General features: G+C 39.6%; 2 protein-coding genes across 14 annotated transcripts in view; both read right to left on the reverse strand.

Annotated features, from left to right (window-relative positions):
- TERB1 (telomere repeat binding bouquet formation protein 1) overlaps positions 1-6573 on the reverse strand; it is a 46869-nt gene extending 40296 nt beyond the window's left edge. For 11 of the 12 annotated variants that reach the window (XM_045047099.1, XM_045047097.1, XM_023245630.2 and 8 more), the window contains exons 1-3: positions 6450-6573; positions 5875-5950; positions 2051-2113 (exon numbers count right to left, since the gene is read on the reverse strand). In XM_045047099.1, coding sequence (XP_044903034.1) covers positions 2051-2081 — 31 coding nt within the window. In that variant the 5' untranslated portion in view covers positions 2082-2113; positions 5875-5950; positions 6450-6573. Of the gene's footprint in view, positions 1-2050; positions 2114-5874; positions 5951-6079; positions 6375-6449 lie in introns of those variants that run through there. The other variant, XM_045047096.1, reaches the window with a different exon arrangement.
- Positions 6574-7204: 631 nt separating this feature from the next.
- The window catches only part of NAE1 (NEDD8 activating enzyme E1 subunit 1), a 56850-nt gene continuing 48280 nt past the window's right edge, over positions 7205-15774 (reverse strand). For both annotated transcript variants that reach the window (XM_045047102.1, XM_011290125.3), the window contains 7 exons: positions 15558-15633; positions 15213-15252; positions 13656-13742; positions 13053-13145; positions 10045-10159; positions 9915-9964; positions 7205-7444 (listed from right to left, as the gene is read on the reverse strand). In XM_045047102.1, the coding sequence (XP_044903037.1) occupies positions 7335-7444; positions 9915-9964; positions 10045-10159; positions 13053-13145; positions 13656-13742; positions 15213-15252; positions 15558-15633 (571 nt within the window). In that variant the 3' untranslated portion in view covers positions 7205-7334. The remainder of the gene's footprint in view (positions 7445-9914; positions 9965-10044; positions 10160-13052; positions 13146-13655; positions 13743-15212; positions 15253-15557; positions 15634-15774) is intronic.

The following is a 15774-nucleotide window of genomic DNA, read 5'->3' on the forward strand; positions in this document are numbered from 1 at the left end:
ATATATATAATGGAACATTACTTAACCATCAAAAAAAAAAAAGAAATCTTGTCATGTGTAACAACTTGGATGGAGCTAGACAGAATGTATTATGCTAAGTAAAATAAATCAGAGAAAGACAAATATATGATTCCACTCATATGTGGAATTTAAAAAGCAAAACAGATGAACATATGAGGGAGGGAGGAGAAGAAAGGGAAACACACCACAAGAGACTTAACAATAGAGAACTGAGGGTTGATGGAGGGAGTTGCATAGGAGATGGGCTGGATGCGTGATGAGGATTAAGTGGGGCACTTGTGATGAGCAATGGGTATTGTATGTAAGTAATGAATCACTGAATTCTACTTCTGAAATCAATACTGCACTGCATATTAACTAACTAAAATAGGGGTGCCTGGGTGGTTCAGTAGGTTAAGTGTCCAACTTCGGCTCAGGTCATGATCTCATGGTTCATAGGTTCGAGCCCCACGTCAGGCTCTGTGCTAACAGCTCAGAACCTGGAGCCCGCTTCGGATTTTGTGTATTCCTCTCTCTCTGCCCCTCTTCCACTTGTGCTCACTCTCTCTAAATTAAACATTAAAAAAATTTAATTAACTAGGGGTGCCTGGGTGGTTCAGTCGGTTAAGCATTCAACTTCGGCTCAGATTATGATCTCACAGTTTGAGTTCGAGTCCCACGTCGGGCTCTGTGCTGACAGCTGAGAGCCTGGAACCTGCTTTGGATTCTGTGTCTCCTCCTCTCTCTGACCCTCCCCTGCTCATGCTCTGTCTCTCAATAATAAATAAAAGTTAAAAAATATTTTTAAAAAATTTAATTAACTAAAATATAAAAAATTAAAAAAAAAATACATAAATGTTTTGGGATGCCTGGGTGGCTCAGTCAGTTAAGCATCTGACTTCAGCTCAGGTCATGATCTCACAGTTTGTGAGTTCAAGCCCGTGTTGGGCTCTGTGCTGACAGCTCAGAGCCCTGGAGCCAGCTTCTGATTCTGTGTCTCCCTTTCTCTCTCTACTCCTTCACCTTTCACGCTCTATCTCTCTCTCTTTCTCTTTCAAAAATAAACAAACGTTAAAAAAAAAAAGAAATGTTTTTCTCAGTCTTTTTTTGAGGGCCCTCTTCCTCAGCCAAATCCTTATGTGATGGTGTGCATTAAGGAACACCATTCCCCATCCTTTTCTTTTTTAATATTTAACATTTCTGGGGCGCCTGGGTGGCGCAGTCGGTTAAGCGTCCGACTTCAGCCAGGTCACGATCTCGCGGTCCGTGAGTTCGAGCCCCGCGTCAGGCTCTGGGCTGATGGCTCTGGGCTGATGGCTCTGGGCTGATGGCTCGGAGCCTGGAGCCTGTTTCCGATTCTGTGTCTCCCTCTCTCTCTGCCCCTCCCCCGTTCATGCTCTGTCTCTCTCTGTCCCAAAAATAAATAAACGTTGAAAAAGAAAATTAAAAAAAAAAAAACATTTCTGATTAACCTCCTCCATGTCCATGGATTTAATTTCCATCTCTCAAAGGACAACTCTAAAATCTATACCTCCATGCATACTGTCATGGTGGTTCTCTCAGATTCCCAGTATTCTTGTCTATGTCTCTATTAAAATGGCTATCAGGGGCGCCTGGGTGGCGCAGTCGGTTAAGCGTCCGACTTCAGCCAGGTCACCATCTCGCAGTCCGTGGGTTCGTGCCCTGCGTCGGGCTCTGGGCTGATGGCTGGGAGCCTGGAGCCTGTTTCCGATTCTGTGTCTCCCTCTCTCTCTGCCCCTCCCCCGTTCATGCTCTGTCTCTCTCTGTCCCAAAAATAAATAAAAAACGTTGGAAAAAAATAAAATAAAATAAAATGGCTATCATATGGTATTCTAATTATCAGCATGCCTTTTCCCATCAATGTCAGTGTCCTGAAATCAGTGTGACATGCAGGGTAGATGCACAATAAATATGCATGTAAATTGTTGAATGATTCTTTCATTTCCTGGATCCTGTGAGATAATCTGCAATATATCCTACAAATAGATTATAAAATTAATTCCAGATATATAATCCATTAATTTCTCACCTTGTATCTTCTTTGTGTCTTCACTTTCCATGCTTGTCTGTATTCTTTTTCCTTATATTTCATCTATAAGATAAAGATATTTTCTCAATTTAAATCAATGTTTGAGAATTCCAGAATTATAAATGCAAAAGTGTAGGGAAAAAACAATTTTCCTGAAGACAGAAGAGCAGGGACTGAATCTACAACTTATTAAATATGTGATACTGGGTGTGCTTAAGTTCCCTAAGGCTCAGTTTCCTCTTCTGTAAAATAGGAAATCCCTACTTCATAAAGTTGTTACAAGAATTAAATTTGAAAAATACATAAATGCATATGGCATTCTTAAGTATTACAGGCCTTCAACATAGTTTATTAAGTAAATATACACATTTGGTTGACTGAATCTAAATGACCCTCTTGTGGTTCTGCTTCCTTATTTTCTTTTCTTTCCTGTAAATTTTCATCCCATCATTTCTTTTTTTTTTTTTTTTTAATTTTTTTTTTTTTAACGTTTATTTATTTTTGAGACAGAGACAGAGCATGAACGGGGGAGGGGCAGAGAGAGAGGGAGACACAGAATCGGAAACAGGCTCCAGGCTCTGAGCCATCAGCCCAGAGCCTGATGCGGGACTCGAACACACGGACCGCGAGATCGTGACCTGGCTGAAGTCGGACGCTTAACCGACTGCGCCACCCAGGCGCCCCCATCCCATCATTTCTGATTGGTCACTCCATGAATTGGAAATTTAAAACACACACACACACACACACACACACACACACACACACACACACACTTTAGAACTGCATTTCTCTACACAAGCTAAGCTTAATACTAAAATTTTGTTTTTCAACAATCTATGGTTTTTTTTTTAATTTTTTTTCAATATATGAAATTTACTGTCAAATTGGTTTCCATACAACACCCAGTACTCACCCCAAAAGGTGCCCTCCTCAATACCCATCACCCACCCTCCTCTCCCTCCCACCCCTCATCAACCCTCAGTTTGTTCTCAGAATCCATGGTTTTTTCAACATAGTATTCCACTATTAAGCTAAAATCCTTGTTTATATACCACTTGTTAGAATTTTTAAAATAACTGGGAACCCTGATATGGCATTTCACATGCTAAACTGATTTTTTAGAAAAACTATCAGAGTCCAATTAACTTCTTAAAGCAATGAATCAGGACTCACAGAACTCTAGAATTCTTTTTTATTCCAACACTACATGGTTAAAAGGAGACAGCTACTGGGGCACCTGGGTGGCTCAGTTGGTTGAGCACCCAACTTTGGCTCAGGTCATGATCTCGCAGTCAGTGAATATGAACCCCAAGTCTGGCTCTGTGCTGACAGCTCAGAGCCTGGAGCCTGCTTCAGATTCTGTGTCTCCTTCTCTCTCTCTCTGCCCCTCCCCAACTCATGCTCTCTTTCTGTCTCTCACAAATAAACGTTAAAAAAAAAACAAACTAGGGGCGCCTGGGTGGCTCAGTCAGTTAAGCGGCCGACTTCGGCTCAGGTCATGATCTCGCGGTCGGTGAGTTCGAGTCCCGCGTCAGGCTCTGTGCTGACAGCTCAGAGCCTGGAGCCTGTTTCGGATTCTGTGTCTCCCTCTCTCTGACCCTCCCCCCTTCATGCTCTGTCTCTCTCTGTCTCAAAAATAAATAAACGTTAAAAAAAAATTTTTTTTAAAAGAAAATGTAGATTTAAAAAACAACAACAAAAAAACCCTAAAAATAAGAGATAGCTACTTATCCTTTCTATTTTTTTCTCACTCTCAAAATGAAAATAAAATTCCCAAATAAAAAAATTAATAGTAAATGTGAGAATCTTTTATAAAATAATATATAAATGTATACCAGGTTTGCCATTTTTTTAAACCTAAATATTCCATTAAAAGAAGGATGCTTGGGTACATTATGGTATATTTACAGGATACTGTTACAAGAATACTGATGTTTACTTGAAATGTTTAATAACAAGGAAAAATGCTTATGTTACAATTAATCAACAATGGCAAGACTCAAGCTTTTATCTACAGCATGATCCCAATTATGCAGAGGAAATCATAAAATAAAACTACATGGAAAACAACATGTTAACACTTGTTTTAAGCTGGTGGTTCTATGGTGTCTTATCCCACTTTTTTCTATTTTTCACAATTTTTATAATAATAAAAGCTTCTAACATTCAAGTCCTATAATAGGCCAGGCTATGTTCTGTAAACCTTACAAATATTATCCTTCTAGTTTTTACAACAACCCTAAGAGGGAGTTATAAAGATGAAGACTGACAAGGAGAGCATAAACAATTTGCCCAAACAAACAGCTAGTGAGTGCCAGAGCTGGAATGAGCACCAAGAAAATCTGAGGCCATGCCCTACATTCTTATCCTCTACTACACCTTCTTCCATATGTAAACATGCATTACCTTTGAGAAAATGGGTTAGGATTTGGAATAGGAAGAGTAAATTAAAAAAAAAAACAACTTAAAAAAAATGGACTATGGACTACATGTATCACATGTGGAGGTTTTTTTGCTTTGTGAAGGAGTATAAGGACTGTTTCTTTAGTTTTAATTAGTCAACCTATTCTGCCTTTAAATATAATTTTATTTTTACAAAGCTTTAAAAACTAAATGTATTGAAATTGAAACTGACAGAACACATTACCTTCTATTCCCCTTTGTCTTTCTTATACTGTTTTCTAATAAATGACACAATAAAATGGAACTTTCCGGGGGCTCCTGGGTGGCTCAGTTGGTTAAGCATCCCACTTCAGTCATGATCTCATGGCTCATGAGTTCGAGACCCACACTGAGGCCTGTGCCGACAGCTTGGAGCCTGGAGCCTGCTTCAGATTCTGTGTCTACCTCTCTCTCTCTCTCTCTCTCTCTCTCTCTCTCTCCCCGTTCCCTGCTCGTGCTCTGTCTCTCTCTCTCTCTCAAAAAAAAAAAAAAAAATTAAAAATTTTTTTTTAAAAAAAAATTAAAGTTTTCCAAGTACCTAGTAGCATTAATACAAGTCATTTATTTACTAGCTAAGTGCTTAGAAACATCAACGGCAAAGGGCAAGTTATAACTTTCAAAGGATAATTATAAAACTATATTTTAAATTATGAAATATAGACTATTCCCCAAAACAAAAGCATCTGTTCAATAAAACAGTGTTTTCAGTAATTTAGTGAAGATGCAAATTGTGAGAAGCAAGATTGCAAAATTATTTGCTGTATTCTCACAAGGGGAAAAAAAGGATTTTTCCAGGTAACAGAAGAAACTATTCCATTTACAGGTTTAACTCAATGTACTCCCCAAAACAGTGCTGTTAAATTCAAATTTAAGCAAGAAAACTAGCTGAACGTTACTCTTTTACTTGGCATAGAAAATGTTAACATGAAAAGCTTTTATGAAATTTAAGTACTACCCCAAAATATCAGAACGATAAATGAAATCTTTCTGTATAAGGCTGGCAGGCTGAAAATCCCACCACTAAATGCCATCACTAAGTTCTTGACAGTGGATGCCCAGCTTGGACTCACGCACAGTGGAAATTTTCCTGAAACTAGGGGAAACAAGGGGAAAAGGGCCAATAGGCAAAAAAACTTGCTGTTACAGTTTAGCTTGAGAAATAAGAGGTGCAGAAAACAAGCTGAGTGAGGGTACGAGGAGCTCGCTCTGCATTCACATTCCCAGACTCAGTAGACTGGAGTAGCCGTTCGTTATGCATTAAAACTCATCACCTCTTCCCAGTTTGCACAGGAAGGCGATGCCCGATCTTTCCAAGTAGGAAAGGCTACCCCCACCCCCTTTTCCCAGTTTGCACTCATTAACACCAAGGCCTGGCTCACCTAAAGAGCTGGGAGAACTCCTTTCGAAGAGCAGTCGTCTTCCCCAGGCTCGTGTTAGGCCAGGACTCTGCAACTCCTGCCAGGGACCGGGTACCGGTTAAGGGCGTGAGTCCCGCCCCGCCACCCACGACTCCTGAGCAGCGGACGCGCCGCTCAAGTGCTGTGGCCCACGCGGTCCGGCCCACGGTCTGAGAAAGGGCCTCACCAGTGGTTCCCACCCCTCCGATACACCAGAATCATCTGGCGAGAGGCCTGTGGATTCTCAAGTACAATCAGGGTCGGAAATTGTCGGGCTCCAGAGGCCTGACCAAATGGTACGTGGCAATTCTCTTTTTCCCATGAGCTGCTGTGGCGGCTGCGGCCGGGGTCGGCCGCTTCCTGAGGAAGGCCCCTTCCGGCCAGTTCAATCCCCTCAACGGGTTAGGAAGGGAATAGGGAGGCATCCCTCATCCCAGCCGCTGTGAGGGCCGACCGGGGCCTACTGGCTGCAGTCTACCTTCCACAGGAGACCACTGACATTTTCCGGGGCGGGGGCAGGGCCCGCACGCGCGGGGAGTGGAAGCCGTGACCTTTACCGTCAAGTCGCGGCGTGCCGTTTCCGTGCTTCCTCCCTCGAAGCCCGCCTACAAACAAGACGCCCGCCTACAAACAAGACGCTCCACTCCGTTTCCCGCCCAGCAGGCCAGGCATACTTCCGCTGGGCGGAACTGGGACTTCCGGCCGCTCTCGCCTGCCCACACGCAGTGTCTCCCCACAGACAGACGCTCCCCAAAGTCCTCAGGGCGGGTCGTGGGTAGCAAGAGTACGACTACAGTGTCCACGAGTGGTGGAAAGTCACAACGTGGAGGGGAAATCTTCTGAGCTCATCGCTCCGGGTTTTTGGGGCTTTTCTTTGCTCAGAGGGGCTTTTGCCACAAGGAGTTAGGAGAGCCGGCTCCAGGTCCATGAGACCAGGTCAGAGACTGTGGCAGCAGGGCACAGCATGGGTTAAGGGGCCCTCCGAGCCCCAAGCCTGGCCCTCAGTCCTCTCTCCCAATCTTCTTGTCTTTGTTTTCTGATAAAACTATACATCTGAAATATTTGCCTTTTCTGGTAGTCATGGTTGGAAGATGTCCTTTGCTAAAATCTACACATGGGATAAATTCATTATTTAATTAAGACTGTAAGAAAAAATACACTTAAAGCTGTTTCTAATGAAACACAAGAGATTTTTATAAGTAACTAATTAGCAAGCCAGAAATAATGAACTCAATTAGAAATGGGTAACTTTTATTCTCCCAGAAAATGACTGCTTCCTTTCCCCTCCCCCACAGAGAACAAGACAACATTATTACAAATGAGAACAATCTTTATTAAGGAAACAATTTAACACTTCTCCCTCAGCAGAATTTTACAGACTAGAGCACAACCTGAAGGCCATTACAGTTTAAATCACCGACACACGACATAGGGTGCTTATTCTACAACTGGAAAGTTGCTGAAGTTTGTGACATGCCACTATAGATGTAAGTATTATTAAAAATTACAAACTGTTTGGTGATTATTTTGATAACCTCCTGAGCAGCAGCTCCTGCAAGGAAAAAGGAGAAGAGCAAATCTTTGAAAAAGGTAAATTTCAAGTTATATAAAAATATTCAATTATGTAAAGAAAACCTTTCTGTTCCAAAAAGAAAGGTGTTTAAAAATAAGCCAAACAGGAGCTCCTGGGTGGCTCAGTCGGTTAAGCGTCCGACTTCGGCTCAGGTCATGATCTCGCGGTCTGTGGGTTCGTGACCCACGTCGGGCTCTGTGCTGACAGCTCAGAGCCTGGAGCCTCCTTCTGATTCTGTGTCTACCTCTTCCTCTGACCCTCCCCTGTTCATGCTCTCTCTCTCTCTGTCTCAAAAATAAATAAATGTTAAAAAAAAAATTAAAAAATAAGCCAAAACAAAGCTTACTAAGTCACATCAAAATCAAGGACTACAATTTTTTATAACTATGTTATTAAAGGAAATAAAAATCTGTCCTATACATTCACACGTTGGGATATTATGCCACAGATTAAAAGAATGAACTATTTTTAATTGTGGTGGCAAGATATACTACGTAAAAAAGTCAAAACAGTAGTATGGTTGATTGTACTTTTTTAAAAAATACATATAGACAGAAAAGATTCTCAAAGACCACCCAGACCACCCTTCTGTTGCATTTGAATTTTACCTTGTGCATATTTTACTTTTATAATAAAACAGGGGTAAAGGTATATTTGTTCTATACATCTATAATTTGGAAACAATCCACATTAAATACTGCCAGGTTGCCATATTATACTCAGTAATAGACTTGTACAGTAGTGAGTTTTGAGCAATTACTCAAAGAAAACAATAGAAAAAACAAAAAACTACCAACAAAAAAATTCTTCATCTTTCATAATATTCACATTCATTGATTCAATAAAATATGAGACTCTATTACATACCAAATCCTCTTCTAGGCGCTAGGAATAAAGAACAAAAGACAAAAACCCTTGCCTTCATGGATCTTACTTTTAACTAGTAAGGGAAAGATAATTTGCAAATTAGTAAAATGTATACAAATGTATAGAAATGACCCTAAGGACTAAGGAGAAAAAGCAAGGAAGAGGGATACATATGAGTGGAAGAACAGGGACTCAGTTTTAAATTGAGGAGTCAGGAATGGCCTCATGCAACGAAAGTAACATTTAAACAAAGACCTGAAAGAAGTGAGGGAATATAATGGTGTTGTGCAGAATACAAAACACACATGTTAGGGACTGAATGTCCTCAAAATTCATGTTAAACCTGTAATACCCAATGTGATAATATTTGGAGGTGAAAAGGATACTGGAGGTCTTTGGGAAGTAAACAGGGTTAGATGAGGTCATGGGCTGGGGTCCTCACAAAGGGTTTAGTGCCCATATAAGAAGAGACCCCCAAGAGCTGTGTCCCATCTGTCCTCTCCCCTCCCTGCACAAAAAGGTTATGGCACACAGCAAGATGATAGCCGCCTACAAGCCCTGGACAGGCTTCCTAGAAACCAACCGTGCTGGCCCTGACCTTGGACTTCCAGCTTCCAAAGCTTTTTGTTTTTTGTTTTAAAGTTTATTTATTTATTTTGAGAGAGAGACAGAGAGAGCAAGTGGAGGAAGGGCAGGGAGACAGGAAGAGAAAGAACCCCCACCAGGCTCCTTGCTGTCAGCACAGAGCCTGATGCAGGGCTTGAACCCACAAACTGTAAGATCATGACTGGAGCTAAAACCAAGAGTCAGACACTTAACTGACTGAGCCACCCAGGCACTCTTCAACTTCCAAAGTTTTTATGAAAGAGTGGTAATTTTCATTTAAAAAGTATTTATTTATTTGAGAGAGAGAGAGAGAGAGAGAGATAAAATGGGGAAGGGGCAGGGAAAGAGAGAATCCCAAGCCGACTCCACTCTGTCAGCTCAGAGCCCGATGCAGGGCTCGAACCCACGAATCGTGAGATCATGACCTGAGCCAAAACCAAGAGTTGGATGCTTAACCAACTGAACCACCCATGTGCCCCAGAGATGGTAATTTTCAGTTGGGCCTTGAAGAACAGGAAGATTTTAGACATGCCAGAAATAAGGAGATTTAAGGCAAATGGCCCTGAAAGTTAAGGATTGAAGGAACAGGAAATCAAAGGCATGTCTGGGGGAAAAGGAAGTCACTTGAAAAAACCAAGGGCAGAAAGGCTGAGTGGAATCAGAACACAGTGTATTTTTAATGTTAAATAAGGGACTCTGGACTTGTTTTCTGAAGACCATTGTAGTATGTATGTGTTTACTGGCAGGGCAGAAGGTTAATTGAGAGACATGATCAGAGCTATGCTTTAGAAAAATTAATGACTCTTCACTTTAAAATGGACAGCGGTGGGAGAGATGCAAAGCAGAAAGACCAGTGAAATAAACTAAACAGAACATCCTGCTTCACTGACTTCCCTAGTTAAAATAGCTATAAAAACAAAGTTCATAATTGTACTGTGTAACCACAGATGCCAGTCTTCTCATCTGTGGAACTCACCTCCTAAGAACGCAGCAATGGTGTGTGGCTCAGCAGCTCCATATCGGCAACTACAGAAAAGGATGGAGACGTGAACTTAGATTAGCCTTAGGACAGGTATTATCTCTCATATGCCTTAAAAAATACTCACAATTCATGGACATAATCATCTTTCACCATTACAGATAATCCATATTCCTGAAGGAAGCCAGTGAGACAAGACTTCAGCTTTCCTATATCTTCTTCAACCTGGTAGTTAGATACTCCTACAAATACATAATGTAAATCAATTTTCATTAAAGTAAATATGCAATTCAAAACCAATGGCTCTTTTTAAAATCCAGTTTGAGGTGTTCTAATCAATATAGTAAGGTATGAAACTGAAGAACAAAAATAACAGAAAGCATGAGACCAATATTTACTATCACAAAGCTGTAACAATCAAAGAAACCATCTAAAACCTATTAAAAATTCAAGTTAGGCAAATCTGCTTTGTTTACTGCTCTATATCCAGTATCTAGAAGAGTATCCAGCACATAGTTGGTGTCCAAAAATTATTTGATGGAAAAATTGAATGAATAAGTAAGTAATGTCTTATTTACACACTTTTTAAAAAATTAGGATGTTTAAAAAATATTATGGTGTTTATTATCCATTTCAAGGAAATTAAATGACACTGAAGACATATAACTATAATAATAAGTAACATTTATTGAATTAATAAATGCTGGACAGTGTTCTAAGTACCATTTATATTAATTGATTTAATCCTTACAACACTCCTATGAAATAGGTACTATCATTATCCCTGTTTATAGGTGAGAAAACTGAGGCACAGACAGATTAAGTTATTTGCCTGAGTTACTTAGCTTGTAAGTAGCAAAACTGGGATATGAGCCCAGGAAGTTCTTAATGATTAAACTGTAATGTTTCCAAACATTATTATTTCCAAGCTATTATTATTTCTTCTGGAAGGAAAAATATAATTGCTGTAATATTCAAGTGTTTTTAAAATATCAATATTTTGGGGGTGCCTGGATGACTTAGTCAGTTGAACGTTTTAACTTTGGCTCAGGTCATGATCTCATGGCTCATGGGTTCAAGCCCTGAGTCAGGCTCTGTGCTGGCAGCTAAGAGCCTGGAGCCTGCTTTGGATTCTGTCTCCATCTCTCTCTGCCCCTCCCCTGCTCACACTCTACTTCTCTCTCAAAAATAAACATTAAAAAAAAATTTAAATATCAGTATTTTTTGGCTCCTCTAGTTTAAAAACTATCACTACTCTTCCTCATGGTAACACCAACCCTTTACTAAATACTTACAAGGTGCCACATAGTATTAAGTGATTTTCATACATTACCTATATAACCTTTACAAACTGGTAAATACTATTATCATTATTCCATAAATGAGAGAACTGAGATTTGGAGGGAAATAGTGATTCACCCAAGGTCAGGAGACAGTAAGTGACAGAGCTTGGAAGCCTGTGCTTTATGTGGTAGCTAGTCTCCCAAGATGGCTCCCCAATGAACGCTCCTTTGTGCCCTCATGTAGTCCCATCCCACTGTTAATCTAAACTGGCCCTGTGAAGCCAACAGAACATGATGTAAGTGATGCCGTGTTCTAAGGCTTCTGAGGCTAACTCCTAAAATACCTTGTACTTTCCACCTGGATCTTTTGGAATGTTAACTTTGGGGAAGCAAGCCACCATGTAAACAGTCTACCCTAGGAATACTATGCTAAAAGGAAGCCCCAGTTAGCCATGGAGAGATACCTGACTAGCCCCCAAGCAGTTCCAACTATCCCAACTAAAGTGCCAGTCAATGAGTGAAAATGTCATCTTGGATGTCCAGCTCAGTGAAACCTTCAGAATCACTCCAGCCCCAGGCATCATGCAACTCCATGAGTTCCCCTCTCCCCAGTAAGAACAGCCTAACTGAGCCCAGCCAATCCACAAAATCACAAGATAATAATTTACTGTTTTAACTATGTTTGGGGATGATTTGTTATGCAATAAACCAAAAATACAAGCTAATCAAACAATACACATAAAGTAATACATATTCGGTGTTTATTCCTTTTCTTTCTTTTGGTAAGCTTGCTCATTAAGACTGTAACTCAGACATTTGGGGCAACAGATTTTATGATATTCCTAGAATGTGCTGCTATGCAGTAAACTGGCACAATTAAAATTTTCATCTTTTTGTTTGTTTTTAATTTTTATTTATTTTCAGAGAAAGCCTGTGAGCAAGCGCAGAGAAGGGGCAGAGAGAGGGAGAGAGAGAATCTCAAGCAGGCCCCATGCTGTTAACTCAGGGCCCAACATGGGGCTCGATCTCAAGAACCTTGAGATCATGACCTGAGCCAAAATCAAGAGTCTAATGTTCAACTGACTGAGCCACCCAGGTGCCCTTATCATCTTTTTTCTTTGAAGTTTATTTATTTATTTACAGAGAGAGTGTACGTGGCCTTATCATCTGAAGGTGCCCTTATCATCTTTTTTCTTTAAAGTTTATTTATTTATTTACAGAGAGAGTGTGTGTGGAGGAGGGACCGCGGGGGGGGGGGGGGGGGGGGGAGGTGGAGGGAGTGGCAAAGAGAGGGAGAAAGAGAGAACCCCAAGCAGGCTCTGCACTGTCAGCACGGACCCTGATGTGGGGCTCAAACCCACAAACCATGAGATCATGACCTAAGCCAAAGTCAGTTGCTTTACTGACTGAGCCACCCAGGCGCCTCTAAAATTATCATCTTAATAAAAATATTCTGGGCAACTGACGATCTTTGTGTTTATACCAATTCTCCAATTATTACACTTACAGACAAAATTCAAGTCATTAGCATACTTTTTATGGCTTTCTCATTCCACTAAATTGAACTCATTCTGAGTCTTAGAAGTAAACTATGGAAACTGACAGAAAAAAATAGTTTTATTCTATATGCACTCAACCAACATTCCCCTGTAATAGTTTAGAATCAAACACCATCTGCAAATACTTAAAAAACAAATGGTATTTCCTCACTGAGATGAACTAGGTGTAAATTGTTTACGATGTAAAATTCAAGCACCACTACTGTAAACACCTAAGAAACTTCAAGAATTAATTCAATTTAAGTATTTATTCAAAACTTTATTGTAGATGATAATGCGACTGCTATTCTTACCTGGATATCTACCATGTTGTTTATGAAATCTATCAATAGCCCGTAACATTAAGTATAATACTATCTCATTATCGGGATTGTCCATGCTAGAAACTGAAAGGAAAAAAAAAAATTTCAGTATAGTGTGGATAATTCATTACATAAAAACAATGCAGAACTGCATTTACTATATGCTCAAGTTTCAGGATACAAGGCAATTCTATTACAAAATTTAAATATTTTGTGACAATAAAATAGAAAATGATAAATAACAGTAAAACAAAGGCAGATATGTTAAAATGAAACCCAATGGTCTTATGGACGATCAATTATAGTCACATAATCTCTATGAATGTAGTAACATTCTGACTTTATGTCATCTTCGTATCACATGACTTATTCAGTAACCTAAACATGATTTTATGTACATATTAAGTTTCATAATTTGCAATTATAACTACTTAGAAGTAGGACTACTTCTTGGTTTATAGAATAAAATTTAGAGTATAATATTTATATTATCCTGTATATTATCACCATGTACTCACTATTATATACAAAATATTTATATCTCTAAAATTAATTAAAATTAATAACCTAGCATCAAAAGGTTATTACACTTACTTATTTCATCCTTGTTAATTGTATCCAAGCCATATTCTTCAGCTAAGGATCGACATCTTACCACTCGAAGAAATGCAGAATTGGTGCCTGAACACAAGGAAGACATTATGGAAGTAAACAGGTGAGACATTTGAATATTCCAAATCACAAGTCACTTTAAGAACAGGAAATTTTGTGCGTACTCTTTACAGACATGGAAATGTGAAGAAATGTCTCTTCAGTGCTAATGGTTAGCAGAGAAGGCATTTAGAACACAAGTCATCTGAAATTCACATCCTTGGCACTACAACCAGCTCAGCACTGAGTAAGAAGGTGATGGCACCTCTCTGAGCTTGTTTTCATTTGTAAAACAGGGATAATATTACCTATGAAAGTTGTTCTGTGGATCAAATGTGCAAGTGTATGAAGTGCATACTTAGCACAATGCCTGATAGGACTCAGTGAACAGTAGTGTTTACCATATTATGGATAAGTAGTCATAAAGGAGAGCATTATATATGTTGTGTTCTTGGCATATGTAAGACTTTCTAAAACAACCCCTAAGTAGAGAAAACAGAATAAACTCTCAAATACCCAACACCCAGCTTCTAATCTGGGATCATATAATCTAGTAGAACAAACACAAATGCAAAAACAAGATGCAAGATTGGTGGTAGCAGAAAACATTAAAACTTGGCCTAAACAAGCACTATGGTAGAGCCATTAAAGGGAGAACATGGATAAATGTATTTTAAGGATGGAGACATACAGAATATAGATTTTTGCAGAAGCTTAGGGCAATAGCTACAGGGAAAAATCCTCAGCATGTAGAACAAATTTTATTATTCTTAAACAAATTCTTAAATAAAAGAAAATGCTTTGGGTCTCCTGAGGAGTTATCAAGAAGACCCCAGGAGCCAACCCACTCTGAAACTAGATGCCAAAATTCTTAATTCCATCACAGTCATTTAGCACGGATCAAAGTAAGTGTTTAAACCAATACTATCAATGTACATGTGACTCAAGACTTCACATCCAAAGTCTTCAGATAAAACTTTTCCAAATTATTTAATAGTAGTAAGCTGAAAATAATTCTGTATCAATGACAATTTTCAATTAATTGACCTTCATGTCTTTTTAGCACTGCCATACATAGATATACTCTATCTCTGACCCAGTTTTGTTTTGTTTTGTTTTGTTTATTTATTTTGAGAGAGAGAGTGTGTGCACAAGTTGGGGAGGGGCAGAGAGAGAAGAGGAGAGAGAATCCCAAGCAGGCTCTGTGCTGTCAGCACAGAGCCCAACGCAGGGCTAGATCTCATGAACCACAGTATCATGACCTGAGCCAAGATCAAGAGTTGGATGCTTAACCAACTGAGCCCCCCAGACACACCTGACCCAGTCTTAAAATACCTTCTCTATTACGAGAGAAAAAAAAAAAGCAGCTTACTCAGTAATTATTATCTATACCACTGAGACCATGGAAAATTTTAAATCTTAAACATTTAAAATTTCTGCAAACATTTTGTGGCACATTTTTATCAAGCAAAATGAGGAAATTAATTCAAGGGGACTTACAGAGTAATTTTAATTCTTTCTCTGAAATGGACTCTGGTGCCTGTAAAGGGATAAATGCAGGTTTCACTCCAGTGTAAAAAAGATGAAGAGAGGTGCAGCACAAACCCAATCACTGTGAGATGGGGAGGCTTTCCCCAAGCTCTGGAAGAGGACTATAAAAACACCTTGTTTGCTTAGTGAAGGTCTTTCTCATTAGGCAGGTGAGTGAGTGATCCCTCTAAAGAAGCCCAGAACCAGTACCACACGCTCTATGTCTAAACTTTTTTAGCTCCCAACTTACACGATCAAGCCAAATGGAGCTGTACCATCCATCACAGGCACAGTGCGCTCAGTTCAGCAGCTTACCTGGCCGATAGACTGCAACAATTTGGCAACATGATTACCCACAGCAGCAGCATCTTTCTTTGCTTTTTCACGGTAACTGGAAAAGAACAATAAAAGGCTATTTTTAACAAATTTTAAAATTAGCAAAATTAAAATTTTTTTAATGTTTATTTATTTTTGAGAGAGAGACAGAGCACGAGCGGAGGAAGGGCAGAGAGAGAGGGAGACACAAAATGTG

The sequence above is a fragment of the Felis catus genome, chromosome E2, assembly GCF_018350175.1.
Source record: "Felis catus isolate Fca126 chromosome E2, F.catus_Fca126_mat1.0, whole genome shotgun sequence".
Taxonomy (NCBI): domain Eukaryota; kingdom Metazoa; phylum Chordata; class Mammalia; order Carnivora; family Felidae; genus Felis; species Felis catus.